The 12,092-nt window shown below is 51.8% G+C and overlaps 1 protein-coding gene and 1 long non-coding RNA gene across 3 annotated transcripts in view; one reads left to right on the top strand and one right to left on the bottom strand.

Annotated features, from left to right (window-relative positions):
• LOC110292726 (chloride channel protein ClC-Kb) overlaps positions 1-8,472 on the top strand; it is an 11,806-nt gene extending 3,334 nt beyond the window's left edge. For both annotated transcript variants that reach the window (XM_021160252.2, XM_029475710.1), the window contains 16 exons: positions 623-762; positions 1,143-1,220; positions 1,295-1,373; positions 1,454-1,579; positions 2,159-2,243; positions 2,320-2,421; positions 2,909-2,993; positions 3,236-3,409; positions 4,207-4,276; positions 4,435-4,545; positions 4,836-5,049; positions 5,619-5,752; positions 7,456-7,544; positions 7,685-7,768; positions 7,981-8,067; positions 8,187-8,472. In XM_021160252.2, the coding sequence (XP_021015911.1) occupies positions 623-762; positions 1,143-1,220; positions 1,295-1,373; positions 1,454-1,579; positions 2,159-2,243; positions 2,320-2,421; positions 2,909-2,993; positions 3,236-3,409; positions 4,207-4,276; positions 4,435-4,545; positions 4,836-5,049; positions 5,619-5,752; positions 7,456-7,544; positions 7,685-7,768; positions 7,981-8,067; positions 8,187-8,234 (1,706 nt within the window). In that variant the 3' untranslated portion in view covers positions 8,235-8,472. The remainder of the gene's footprint in view (positions 1-622; positions 763-1,142; positions 1,221-1,294; positions 1,374-1,453; positions 1,580-2,158; positions 2,244-2,319; positions 2,422-2,908; positions 2,994-3,235; positions 3,410-4,206; positions 4,277-4,434; positions 4,546-4,835; positions 5,050-5,618; positions 5,753-7,455; positions 7,545-7,684; positions 7,769-7,980; positions 8,068-8,186) is intronic.
• LOC110292728 overlaps positions 1,756-12,092 on the bottom strand; it is a 14,913-nt gene continuing 4,576 nt past the window's right edge. The window contains exons 2-4 of the long non-coding RNA XR_002377741.1: positions 5,021-5,102; positions 3,215-3,397; positions 1,756-2,862 (exon numbers count right to left, since the gene is read on the bottom strand). This is a non-coding gene — a long non-coding RNA (uncharacterized LOC110292728). The remainder of the gene's footprint in view (positions 2,863-3,214; positions 3,398-5,020; positions 5,103-12,092) is intronic.

The raw sequence follows: 12,092 nt of genomic DNA, 5'->3' as shown, positions 1-12,092 counted from the left end.
TAGACCAGGCTGGCTTTGAACTCAGAAATCTGCCTGCCTCTGTCTCCCAAGTGCTGGGATTAAAGGCATGAGCCACCACTGCCCGGCTTTGATTTTTTATTTTTATTTTCATTTTATCTATCTATCTTTATATCTATCTATTTGGTTTTTCAAGACAGGTTTTCTCTGGGCTGGAGAGATGGCACAGTGGTTAAGAGCACTGACTGCTCTTCCAGAGGTCCTGAGTTCAATTCTTAGCAACTACATAGTGACTCACAACCATTTGTTATGGGATCTGACGCCCTTTTCTGGTGTATCTGAACACAGCAACTGTGAATTCATATACAATAAATAAATAAATCTTTTTTAAAAACCAGGATGTCTTTGTAGCTTGGCTATCCTGAAACTCTATAGACCAGGCTAGCCTCAAACTCATAGAGTTCTGCCTGCCTCTGCCTCCCCAGCGCTGGGATTAAAGGGGTGTGCCATCACCGGCCTGGCTTATTTCTTGAATCTTAAGGAGCCTCTCCCCCTGGTCTGGGAGAGGTTCCATTGAAAAGTGCCCTGCAAGTGCTTGTTACACAGGCGCTAAAAGAATTAATGCAGACTCTATCTCCCTCTGTCCTTTGCCCACCTGGACCAGGGTCTGGGATCCCTGAGGTGAAGACCATCTTGACCGGAGTGGTCCTGGAGGACTACCTAGACATCAAGAACTTCGGGGCCAAGGTGGTGGGCCTCTCCTGCACCCTGGCCACAGGCAGTACCATCTTCCTGGGAAAACTGGTATGGACATGGAGGGCCTGCCTCCCACCTCCCATCCTGTCGCCCCACCTTGCCTTCTGAATTCCATACCATGCCACAGCCTTGGAAGCCCAGTCTCAGGGGAACACATCCAGGTCCCTGAATGTGACAAAAAATATCTCGGGACAGTGGAGGGCTAGGACAAGGATTTGATGCTGGGCCATTCCTGCGCGAGGCTTGTACTGTTCTTTCCGAAGGCCTTAAGAAGAAAGAAGAGGAGGAGGTGGTGGTGGAGGAAGAGAAGAGGGGATGCGGTGGGGGGGGGGGGGGAGGTTCTGAATCCGAAACAGGGGAGGGGGAAGAGGAAGGATGGAAAGGTAGGGTCCAGCTTCCCAGCAACGCCTCACTGCCGCCCCCTGCAGGGCCCCTTCGTGCACCTGAGCGTGATGATCGCGGCTTACCTGGGCCGCGTGCGCACCAAGACCGTCGGGGAACCTGAGGTGAGGGGCACAGGCTTGGGTCTCTTAGGGGAACGGGTATAAAAGATCAAAGCCCAGGATGCTGTTCCTCCCAGAGCAAGACCAAAGAAATGGAACTGTTGGCCGCAGGAGCAGCAGTGGGTGTGGCCACGGTCTTCGCAGCTCCCATCAGCGGTGAGAGCTCCCTCACCCTTCTGTACTCCGTGTCCTGCAGCCAGGGGGATAGAGGTCCTCCTGAGTCGCGTGTCCCCTAGGTGTCCTGTTCAGCATCGAGGTCATGTCCTCTCACTTCTCCGTCTGGGACTACTGGAGGGGCTTCTTCGCTGCCACCTGCGGGGCCTTCATGTTCCATCTCCTGGCGGTCTTCAACAATGAACAGGGTGAGCACCATATTGGGATCTAGTCTCCACTCTCTCGTTTCTTCTTCCATCTCCTTTCAGACCACCCTCCTCTCTCCTCCGTTCTTCTACAGTGGTTCCCAACCTTCCCAATGCTGCGACCCTGAATGATAAAATGATTTGGTTGCTACTTAATAACTGCAATTTGGTTACTTTTTAAAAAAAGATTTATTTATGTATATGAGTACATTGTACTCTTCAGACACACCAGAAGAGGGCATCGGATCTCATTACAGATGGTTGTGAGCCACCATGTGGTTGCTGGGAATTGAACTCAGGACCTCTGAAAAAGCAGTCAGTGCTCTTAACCGCTGAGCCATTTCCCCAGCCTGTAACTTGGTGACTGATATGAATCAAAATGTAAATATCTGCGATGCAGGGTATCTGATATGTGACCCCCAAAGGGGTCAAAATCCTCAGGTTGAGAACCTCTGCGGTGCCTAGAATTCCAGGGAAATTTGGGGTTAGGTCAGAAACCACCCCCATCCTTGCCCGAGTTATCTAAGACTGGGTTAGGGTGTGGAAGGCTGGCACAGGATCCCCACTTTCTTCCTTCCTCAGAGACCATCACCTCCATCTACAAGACCAGCTTTCCAGTGGACATACCCTTTGACTTACCAGAGATCTTCTTTTTTGTGGCCCTGGGGTGAGTGGGGCCTCAAGCCCTGAAAGCTACTTTCAACCTGAGGTGGCCGTGGCCTCACCAACACCTCCACTTCCAGGGCCATCTGTGGCACCCTGAGCTGCGGGTACAACTACAGCCAGCGGACTTTCTTATTTTTCCTCAAGGCCAATGGGTTCACCTCCAAACTGCTGGCTACCAGGTGGGCTGGACCCCCTCAGGGACCACCCCACTTTTGATCTTCCTAAAGTCCCACCCCTTTCACAGAACCCCTCTTTCCACGAACCCTCCAAAGCGCTACCTATCTGATCTCACATGAAGCCCCCTGTCAGGTCAAGCAGTCACAGCTCCACTTCTGTGAAAATGAATCTCCCTGTGTCCCTCCAACCCATAGCCCCTCTCTGAGCCCTGCGCCCCCTCCTCTCCATCTCCTGCATACTTGCTTCATTGTCTAGGCCAGCAAGGCCCATCTGGGCTTGGCTTGTCCTTCCTCCCGGTCTCTTTCTGCCTTCATCTCGCCTCTAGTCCCATCAGGTCTCAGGTCTCACTTTATCTCTTTCTTTGTGGGGTCGGGGGCATCTGGTAGTTTCCTTGCTGCTGTCTCTCCCTTCTCTGTATCCTTTCTTCAGTGTGAACCCCAAGGCTGTGGGGAAGGAGAAGAGGCAACTCCAATGTCCCTTCTCCCACAGCAAACCCTTGTACTCAGCCCTGGCTGCTGTGGTCCTGGCTTCCATCACGTATCCCCCTGGTGTGGGCCACTTCATGGCTTCCCGGGTAAGGGGAACAGAGCTGGGTGATAGCAGTGGGGAACCCTCATTTGTAGTCCCTGTGCTGTCCCTCAAAACCCACTAAAGAAAATGCCCATGGGTCACTTTTCTGCACACGAGGTTGTAGCTGCACCATGGCAGAGCCATCCTTAGGGTCCCTAGCTGGGGAGGGTTACTGTAGCCAAAGCTCAGATGGGCAATGGGACAGAGGTGGGCATGCTGACCTACCTGCCACTGCCTCGGCCCCAGTTGTCCATGTCGGAGCATTTGGAGACACTGTTTGACAACAACTCCTGGGCACTGATGACTAAGAACTCGTCTCCACCCTGGGCAGCGGAGCCTGATCCCCAGAAGCTGTGGTTGGAGTGGTGTCATCCACAGTTGACTGTCTTTGGGACACTCGTCTTCTTCCTGGTCATGAAGGTGGGCAGAGTCATGGCAGGTCCTGGGGGAGATGGGGCTGCTTTCTGAATTAAAGCTTGGAGCACCCCCTCCTATGTCCAGGTCCCTGATCTGACCCTGGCCCACTGTGTACCTCAGAGACCCTCCCAGCCTCAACTCTCCTCCTCCCTGCCTTCATCCGAGAGGTTCAGGCTCACTATGCAGACCAGGCTCTTCCCTTATTCTTACAAAAATCGGTGTGTATGCGTGTGTGTGTGTGTGCGTGTGTGCATGTATGTGTATGTGCGTGTGTGTGCGTGTGTGTGTGCATGTGTGTTTGTGTGTGCGTGTGCATGTGTGTGTGTGTACACATGTGCGTGTGTGCATGTGTGCGTATGTGCATGTGTGTTTGTGTGTGTGTGTGCATGTGTGTGTGTGTGTGCGTGCATGTGTGTGTGTGCGTGTGCATGTGTGTGTGTGTACACGTGCGCGTGTGTGCAGTGTGCCACAGTGCGATGTGGAGCTCAGAGGACAACTTGCAGAAGTTGTTTTCCCCCTTGTGGATTCCAGTGCAAAAGCAGTTACCCTGCCCCTTCCTACATTCTTTGAGATGGGATAGTTGATCTTAAAGAGCAGGCTGAGAGAGAAGAGAGTGACAAACCTGGAATGTGCTTGCGCACAGTAGGTGCTTTATTACGGCTTGGTTCCCTCATCTCTAGAGGCAAATGCTGCCGTGGGTTCCAGCCTGAGCATCCTTTTCTCTAGGAACCTCCCCCGCCCCCTGCCCCCCCCTCCTGTGTTGCTTCTAACTCTTGCTGTGTGGGTACCACCCCCCATAGTTCTGGATGCTGATTTTGGCGACCACCATCCCCATCCCTGCTGGATACTTCTTGCCCATCTTTGTCTATGGTAAGACTGGAGTCCTGGATGTCTGAGAGGGTTTGGGGGCATAGGACATGACTTCCGGTATCATCTCCCTCCCAAAGTGGTACCAGGGATGGGGTTGGGATGAGGGCCTAAGGGGTCAGGTCAGCCTGGTTGCTTCATTCATCCTGAATCTGTGGCAGGAGCTGCCATTGGGCGCCTCTTTGGAGAGGTTCTATCTGTCGCCTTCCCAGAAGGCATTGTGGCTGGAGGCAGGGTCAATCCCATCATGCCCGGGGCCTATGCTCTGGCAGGTGAGTGTATCTGGAGCCAGCAGGTGAGTCCCCCCCCCCTCAGTAGGCCCCTCCACTCCCTGAGCCCTACCACCCCCCAAGCCCGCTTTCTCTTCGTCTTCCTTCCCATCCCCCACGTGCTCTGCACCCTCTCCTCTCGACAAGGCTAGAACCTTCCAACAGTTGTGGTGTGTGCTCTTTGTGCACTGCTGAGCCTAACCATGGTCGCACTGTGCCTACCTTGCCCTCTGGGGGAGCCTGGCTCCTGACCTGGGACCCCCCACACACACACCTTGGCTGTGTCCCTGCAGGTGCTGCTGCGTTCTCGGGGGCGGTGACCCACACCCTCTCCACAGCACTGCTGGCCTTTGAGGTAACTGGCCAGATCGTTCACGCACTGCCTGTGCTGATGGCTGTGCTGGCGGCCAACGCCATCTCTCAGAGCTTCCAGCCCTCTTTCTACGATGGCACCATCATTGTCAAGAAACTGCCGTACCTGCCGTGGATCCGTGGCCGACAGATTGGGTGAGCCTCGGGCTGGCTGATGATGCCCAGGGTGGTTGGGGGTGGAGGGACTCCTGGAAAAGCCCACCACAGCTGACCTTGAATAAGGGTGGTAGGGCTGATACACATCCGCCCTCTGGTCCCCAACAGATCCCCACAGCCCATGAGCTAGATGAAGAAGCTAAGTCTCTGCCAGGCAAGGCTGATAGGAAATGAGCAACAGACAGGAGGGGCCCCGCTCTTCCCCTCCCCTGCTCTGATGGCTTCCTGGTAGCTGTCCCACAAATGGGCTCTGAGACCCCACCTTGATCGGATTGTACCCTAGTATCTTTGGTCCCAAAGCGGCACATCTCAAAGGCTCAAGTGTCACTGAACACAAGGTCCAGCTCCAAACCAGCCTCAGTTTCCTAGTCCTTAGTAGGTGTGGCTCCCATAGCTTCTTTTTCTAGAACCTATGGGTTCCTCTGAACCAAACCCATCCTTGGGAATCACAGGTCTTCTCCCAGCAAGGCTCCTTGAGATGACCCTGTCTTGCCCAGGCCGGTATCATCCCATTTCCAGGCCTGACTGATGTCTCCCTCTGCCCACAGTTCCCACTCCGTGACTGTGGGTCACTTCATGAACTGCGCCCTCACTACACTGGCCAAGGACATGCCCCTGAAGGAGGTGATCCAAGTCGTGATCGCCACAGATGTGACCCAGTACCCCCTGGTGGAGACTACAGGTATTCCACAGCCATTGAGGAGAAGGTGGCTGTCTGGGAGGAGGCTTTGGGCTTCCCCCTGCTTCCCTTTAAGGGCCTGTGTGTCAGGGTAGCAAGGGTAAGCAGGGTGTTAGATCTGTCCCTTAATCGAGACTCTGCAACTGGGTAGCTGTGTGACCCAGGGCAAGTCTCTTAATTTCTCTGAGCTCCAGTTTCTTCGTGGAGAAAGTGGACCCAATAGCCACTTCTCCTGGAGAAAGTAGGGGTGATGTGCTTAATGAAAAAGATGAGAGATGCTTGTAAGACTGCCTGGGACTGGCTCTTTGGATTCCTGGACCCAAGCCTCACGGGCTGACTCTTCACATTCCTGAGTGTTTCTCCCTCCCCCCCGCTGTTCCATTTGCCAAGATGAGCTCATCCTTTTAAAGGCAGAAGGATGGTGCTAAGTCTCAGGGAGAGACCAACCCGAGTGCCCCTCTCCAGTTCACAGAGCGTGGTCCTTAAGGGAGGGAGATAGCTCAGGTAGGGGAGGAGCTACCTGAAGCTCCCCGAGCACCTGCCCATCTGTGCCAACAAGGCAGGGTGCACACTCAGTCAGGGTAGCACTGTTGGGGCCTGTGACCCATTTGCCCTTGGACAGGCCACTTGAGCCGTGAGCAACGTGAACAACCAAGCTCACCTATATGCCCCACAGCGAGCAGAATAACTCACCTATAAGGGAAAGAACCTTGTGGTTCTCTTGGGCTCTATGACCGGCAGTGTCCTTGTGTGAAAAGTGGGAAGGGTCACCATAGGTTCCCACCCAAATGTCAGGGCCTTCACTCTCACCAATGGGAGAGATCACAGCAAACACATTTTCTACTTATTTTACATAGGGATGGCCCTTCCAAGAGGCTTCACCTCCTAGAACCAAGAATGGCTTTGGACTCCGCACATCTCCCTGGCTAGATTCCACAGCCCACCCTAGAAACAAACCACTGGTTTATTAAAGGAGGGAGGGACACTTCTATTGTAGCATTTGGTTACCAAGAGTGTCTGTGGTGGCAAGGACTGAATTCAGGGCCAGCACATGCTAAGCAAGCCCTCCACTACTGAGTGACAGCCATGCCTAGTCCCAGGGGTTTTATTTAATGGAGAAAGAGAAAATCAAGCTGGATCCCTAGTGAAGAATGGGAAGAATGCCTACCGACTCTCAAGATGCTCAGAAACTCCCTCCATGCATCCAGGCTATTCCCTGTATCCACACTAGCCCGGGCACACAGTAGGATCTCAGATTGTAGTGTACCTCTGGGTTCATTTTTCCATTGACCTGACTCAGATTTTAAACAACTGCAAGGGAAACAGAGAAGAAAGACAGCCCAGCTGTGACACCCAGATGTCAAGATGTCCATAGCTTCCACCTCTTAAGATGTGGTGGGGTTGGGGGTAGGGTGTCTTAGAATATCTGCTGCCCCACTGGCCTCCTTACCCAGCTGCACTCAGCTGACATGTCATTACGGAAGCTGAATGGTAAAGAGTAACAATTCACCCACCAGATAACCAGTGTCCTCTTCTGTAAGCTGGGTGGTAAGAAGTCTAACAGATCACACACAAGTAGTGTAGTTTCCTCAGACACCAGAGCACCTAGCATGTTCTTGGCACATAGTAGGTGCTCAGTGAATATGACTTACATTTATAATGATCTATGTTCATAATGCATCCCTCCCTCTCTCTTTGCATGTTAGAGTCTCAGACCCTGGTGGGCGTTGTAAAAAGGACCCACTTGGTGCAAGCCCTCCAGACTGAGCCAGCTTCCTGGGCTCCAGGCCAGCAGGTGGGTCCTCCTGCCAGAGGGGGACAGGATGGAGTTGGTGAGCTGGGCTGTGAACTCCTCTAACCTAGAGGAGTTCAGAGACCAAGGGCTAGAAGCTGATGGCTGGCCCAGGTCCCAATTGTCCTTTGCCCTACCCCCAGCCCTGTCTGCAGGATATCTTGGCTAATGGCTGCCCCACCCAGCCAGTGACACTGCAGCTGTCCCCGGAGACCTCCCTGCATGAGGTAAAGAGAGAACTAGAGAGAGTGGGAAGGGAGGTGGAGGCATCATGAGGGAGGCTGGATGATCCCTTCTAGCAGAGACCTCATCCAGCATCTCACGTGGACTCTGGCTCCCCCTAGTGGTCAGATTTCACATTACAGCCCGCTCACCAGGCAAGGAGGCGGTATGCGGCCAGAGGGGTTGTTACAAGCATTTCCTCTCAACCCCTCTGCAGACACACAACCTTTTTGAGCTGCTGAACCTTCAGACGCTGTTCGTGACGTCACGAGGCAGAGCTGTGGGCTCTGTGTCGTGGGTGGAGGTACTGGGGTCTTGAGGGCTGGGCAACGTTGAGGAGGTGGGGGCACCGAATTCCCTCCAGCCTCGCCTCCTCTAACCGTCTCCCCGCACCCCCCACTATCCTCTGTTTCTCTGTCATAGCTGAAGAAAGCAATTTCAACCCTGACCAATCCTCCCGCCCCCAAGTGAGTCAGCCTGGGGGGTCGGCAGCCGGGCGCCCAGCTGCTCAGCTGCCATGGATCTGGGATCTCTCAGCTTGGCAAGGCATCTCCACTCAGCAGAGAAGAACAGTCCATATTCACACTCCCCTCCCTGAAGGAGCTGAGAGTAAATGAAGACATCCATGTGCTCTGTGCGTTGTGACCCTTGTGCCTTCTGAGGTTGCCTGCTGCTCACCAGGAGCTTCTGAGAAAAATAAAACTGATGTCTGGAGCCATTGGTGTCCCCTCTTCTCCCTTAAGGGTGTGCAGAGTGAGGGGGTGGGGGGAACCTCCTCTCTGAGTAGCCTTCTACACCACGGTCATCAAGGCATCCCATTTTTCCTAGTGCTCCAGACTATGTACACAGGGTGATCCGTGACCCCGAAGGACTCAGCTACATGCCTGCAGATTTGATCTGTCCTCTCCCTCCTCGCCCTCAACTCAGGTACAGCGAGGCCAGCCTCACACAGCTCATCTTCTTCAACAGACAGCTCCAACCTGACCACTGGGCTCTCCAGCCCTCCCACTCAATGTGATGGGCCACTCAACCATGGGCTTTGTAATTGGGCATGGATAGCTATCAGGTGACTGCCTATACGTAAGTCCAGGACACCCCAATACCTCAAACGACCTCATGGTCTGTACCCCCATCCAGATATCTATTCATAACCCCCTGAATATTGAATGCCTTGCATCTCAAATGCCACACATAATTCAAAGGCCTGCCCATGCCCTGCCACTATGACCAATGGCTACCTTGCCTTGCTGAACCCACACCCTGCCCTCTGCCATTCCACTTCACTTAGACTCCACACCCACTTTCACACCTCTGCTCCATGTCCTGTTCCCAGAGGGCGTTCCTGTCATGGGGAATCTTGTCTTCAGAAAGGCCTTGGCCTTCACTTCCTTTCTGACCTGGTCCCCACTCCTACACCCAATCTATGAATCAACAGTTCTGAAAGGTGATGAAAGAAGAGGAAAAGGAAAGAAGGAAGGAAGGAAGGAAGGAAGGAAGGAAGGAAGGAAGGAAGGAAGGGAGGCAGATTGGCTGGCTGGCTGGCTGAGTGGTGGTGGCTCACACCTTTAACCCCAGCACTTGGAAGACAGAGGCCAGCCTGGTCTCCACAGCAAGTTCTCAGCCAGCCAGGGCAACATGGTGAGTCCTTGCCTCAAAAAACAAACAAAACACAAAAGGTTGGAGGAGAGAGACTGAGGGGAGGCACCTGACACCAGCGTCTCCCCGAACGTGGGCATGAACACTGACACACACACGTGCTTACACACAAAAAAGCGAAAGCCGGCTGCAGACACAGCTCAAGAGGAGAATGTTTGCCTAGCACGGGTGAGAACCTGGGTCCAGTCTCCAGTCCTGCTCCACTGAAAACAGAAAAAAGAAAAGAAAAACTCCTGGTTTGTTTTTGTTTTTTGTTTGTTTGTTTTTGTTTTAAGCACTTAAACTTACTCGGAAGGAAACCAATCACATTGACAAACCTACAAATAATAATTAAAGAAAAATCTAGAAATTTTTATTTTTAAAAAAGTAAAGCCAAATGGGAAGCCAGGCAGCGCACGCCTTCAACCCCAGCACCCCTGAGGTAGTGTCAGGTAGATCCCTGAGTTCAAGGCTAGCCTGCTCTACAGAGTGAGTTCCAGGACAGCCATGGCTATACAGAGAATGGAACGATCTGTAAGATGGAAATCAGAAAATACCAGTGGAAGACATTGATGAGAAAGTCCCAGTGTGGAACGGCATCCCGTGTCCATGGAATGAAAACATTAATTTGTCAAAATATCCACAATTCCAACGTTCTGAAGATTCAATTCCATTTTCTATCAAAATACCAATAATCTTCGAACAGAAAGAATTCTCCAGGGATGGAGAATCAGCTCAGAAGTTAAGAGCCCTTACTGCTTCAACAGAGGATCTGAGTTTGGTTCCACCAGCCACATCAGGGGGGGGGGGGAGGGTCATGACTGCCTGTAACTCCAGCTCTAAGGGTCTGATGACCTCTTATGGCCCCCAGGGAAACATGCAAACACACACACACTTAAAAATTAAGTAATTTTTTCCCCAGTTTTTCAAGATAGGGTTTCTTTGTGTATCCCTGGCAATCCTGGAATTTTCTCTGTAGACCAGGCTGGCCTTCAATTCAGAGATCTACCTGCTGTGACTCCAGAGTGTTGAGATTAAATAAAGTGTGCCACCAACTGCTGGGTAAAAAGGGGGTTTTTGTTGTTTGCTTGTTTGGTTGGTTTGGTTTGGTTTTGTGCTTTTTTGTTTGTTTTTCATTTTTTAAAGAAAGGAATGGGGGAAACACTCTAAAAGTTTAATGGACCCCCCCCCACCAAAGTCAAAGGAATCCTGAGCAGGAAATAAAAAGGTGGAGGAATTTAACAACGTGATCTCAAAACTACAGAAATTGAAGCTGCATGACTCTAGCATAAAAATAGCTGTGTGGACCAGTGGGTCAAAAAGAGAAGCCAGAAGCGAATCCATGCATCCCTAGCCAGAGAGTCCTTGACAACGGTCCTGAGGATGGACACTGAAGAAGAGCCTTGCCAATAAATGCTGTCTTCAATTGCAATCGGGGATTGACGAGGTCATGAAGAGAAGCAGAGGTTAGCACCAAGCGGCAGGGTCAGAGACCCTGAAGACAGGCTCAGTGAAGCCTCCTATGGAGACACCTCTAGGACAATGGGAAGTCAGCCAAGGACAGTGGCTCGAGCCTACAGGACAAGCCGCAGAGCTGGAGAAGAGGCGCTGCCCAAGGCCCTGTGAGTCCTGTGATCGTAAGTCTGAGACCTCAGGTATAATGGTACTTACACTTCTGGGCTTGGGTTTTGCTCTGATTGACAGTGCTCTGGCCCTCCCCTCGTGTAATAAGAAGTCCGTAGCTTATTTATGATTTTACACGAGCCCATGGTTATTTTATAAAGGCCAAACTTTTTGAAAGTGCTTGAATTTTTTTTAAAGATCATGGGATTTTTAAAGTTATCCTATGCTTTGTATTGGGCTATCAGCATGAGATCCTGGGGATAAACAAGAAAGAAAAGTTTACGGTTTAGTAGCGATGTACCGTGTGTTCCATTGACAAAGGGTCAGTTGCAGTGGTTAGGTTTGTTTGTTTCTGTTTGGTTTTCCAAGCCAAGGTTTCTCTGTGTAACAGCCCTGGCTGTCCTGGAACTTGCTTTGTAGATGAGGCTGGCCTTGAACTCATAGAGATCCAGCACCTATCCCTGCTACAATGATGAGTTTTCATCAAGTTGATACAAACTAGGGTTATCTGGGAAGAGGGAAGTTCCATTGGAAATAAAAAATTCCCTAATCGGGTAGGCCTGTGGTTAAGTCTGTGTATCCTTTTCTTAATTAACTATTAATGTCAGTGCCCAGCCATAATAGGCAGTGTCACCCATGGGCAGGTGGTTCTGAGGATTTTGTTTGTTTGTTTGTTTTTGTTTTTTAAGTGAGCTGAGCAAGCCGGGAAGAGCAAGCCAGTAAGCAGCATCTTTCCAGGGCTTCCTCTATCAGTTCCTGCCTCCAGGGTCCTGCCCTGACTTCCATTCACAGCGGGACTGAGATTGGTAGGGACAAGCTAAGTTAACCCTTTCCTCCCCGCGTCGCTCTGAGTAGTGTTTTATCATAGTGATAGAAACAAGAGGTAAAGGTGCTTTCTCTTGGAGAAGATGAAGACTAGGGGGAACGGGGCTCGGACCCCCTCCCCGAGCCTAGGGTAACCTTAGAAGTGGAGGGGACCCCTGTGGACTTTCTAGTTGACACGGGAGCCGAATTTTCAGTACTCAAAACACCTCTAGGAAAAGTGAAAAAAAATGAAAAAACCTTGGTGAT

Source organism: Mus caroli, chromosome 4 (genome assembly GCF_900094665.2).
Source record: "Mus caroli chromosome 4, CAROLI_EIJ_v1.1, whole genome shotgun sequence".
In the NCBI taxonomy this organism is placed as follows: Eukaryota; Metazoa; Chordata; class Mammalia; order Rodentia; family Muridae; genus Mus; species Mus caroli.
This window is presented reverse-complemented; position numbering and strand designations above follow the sequence as displayed.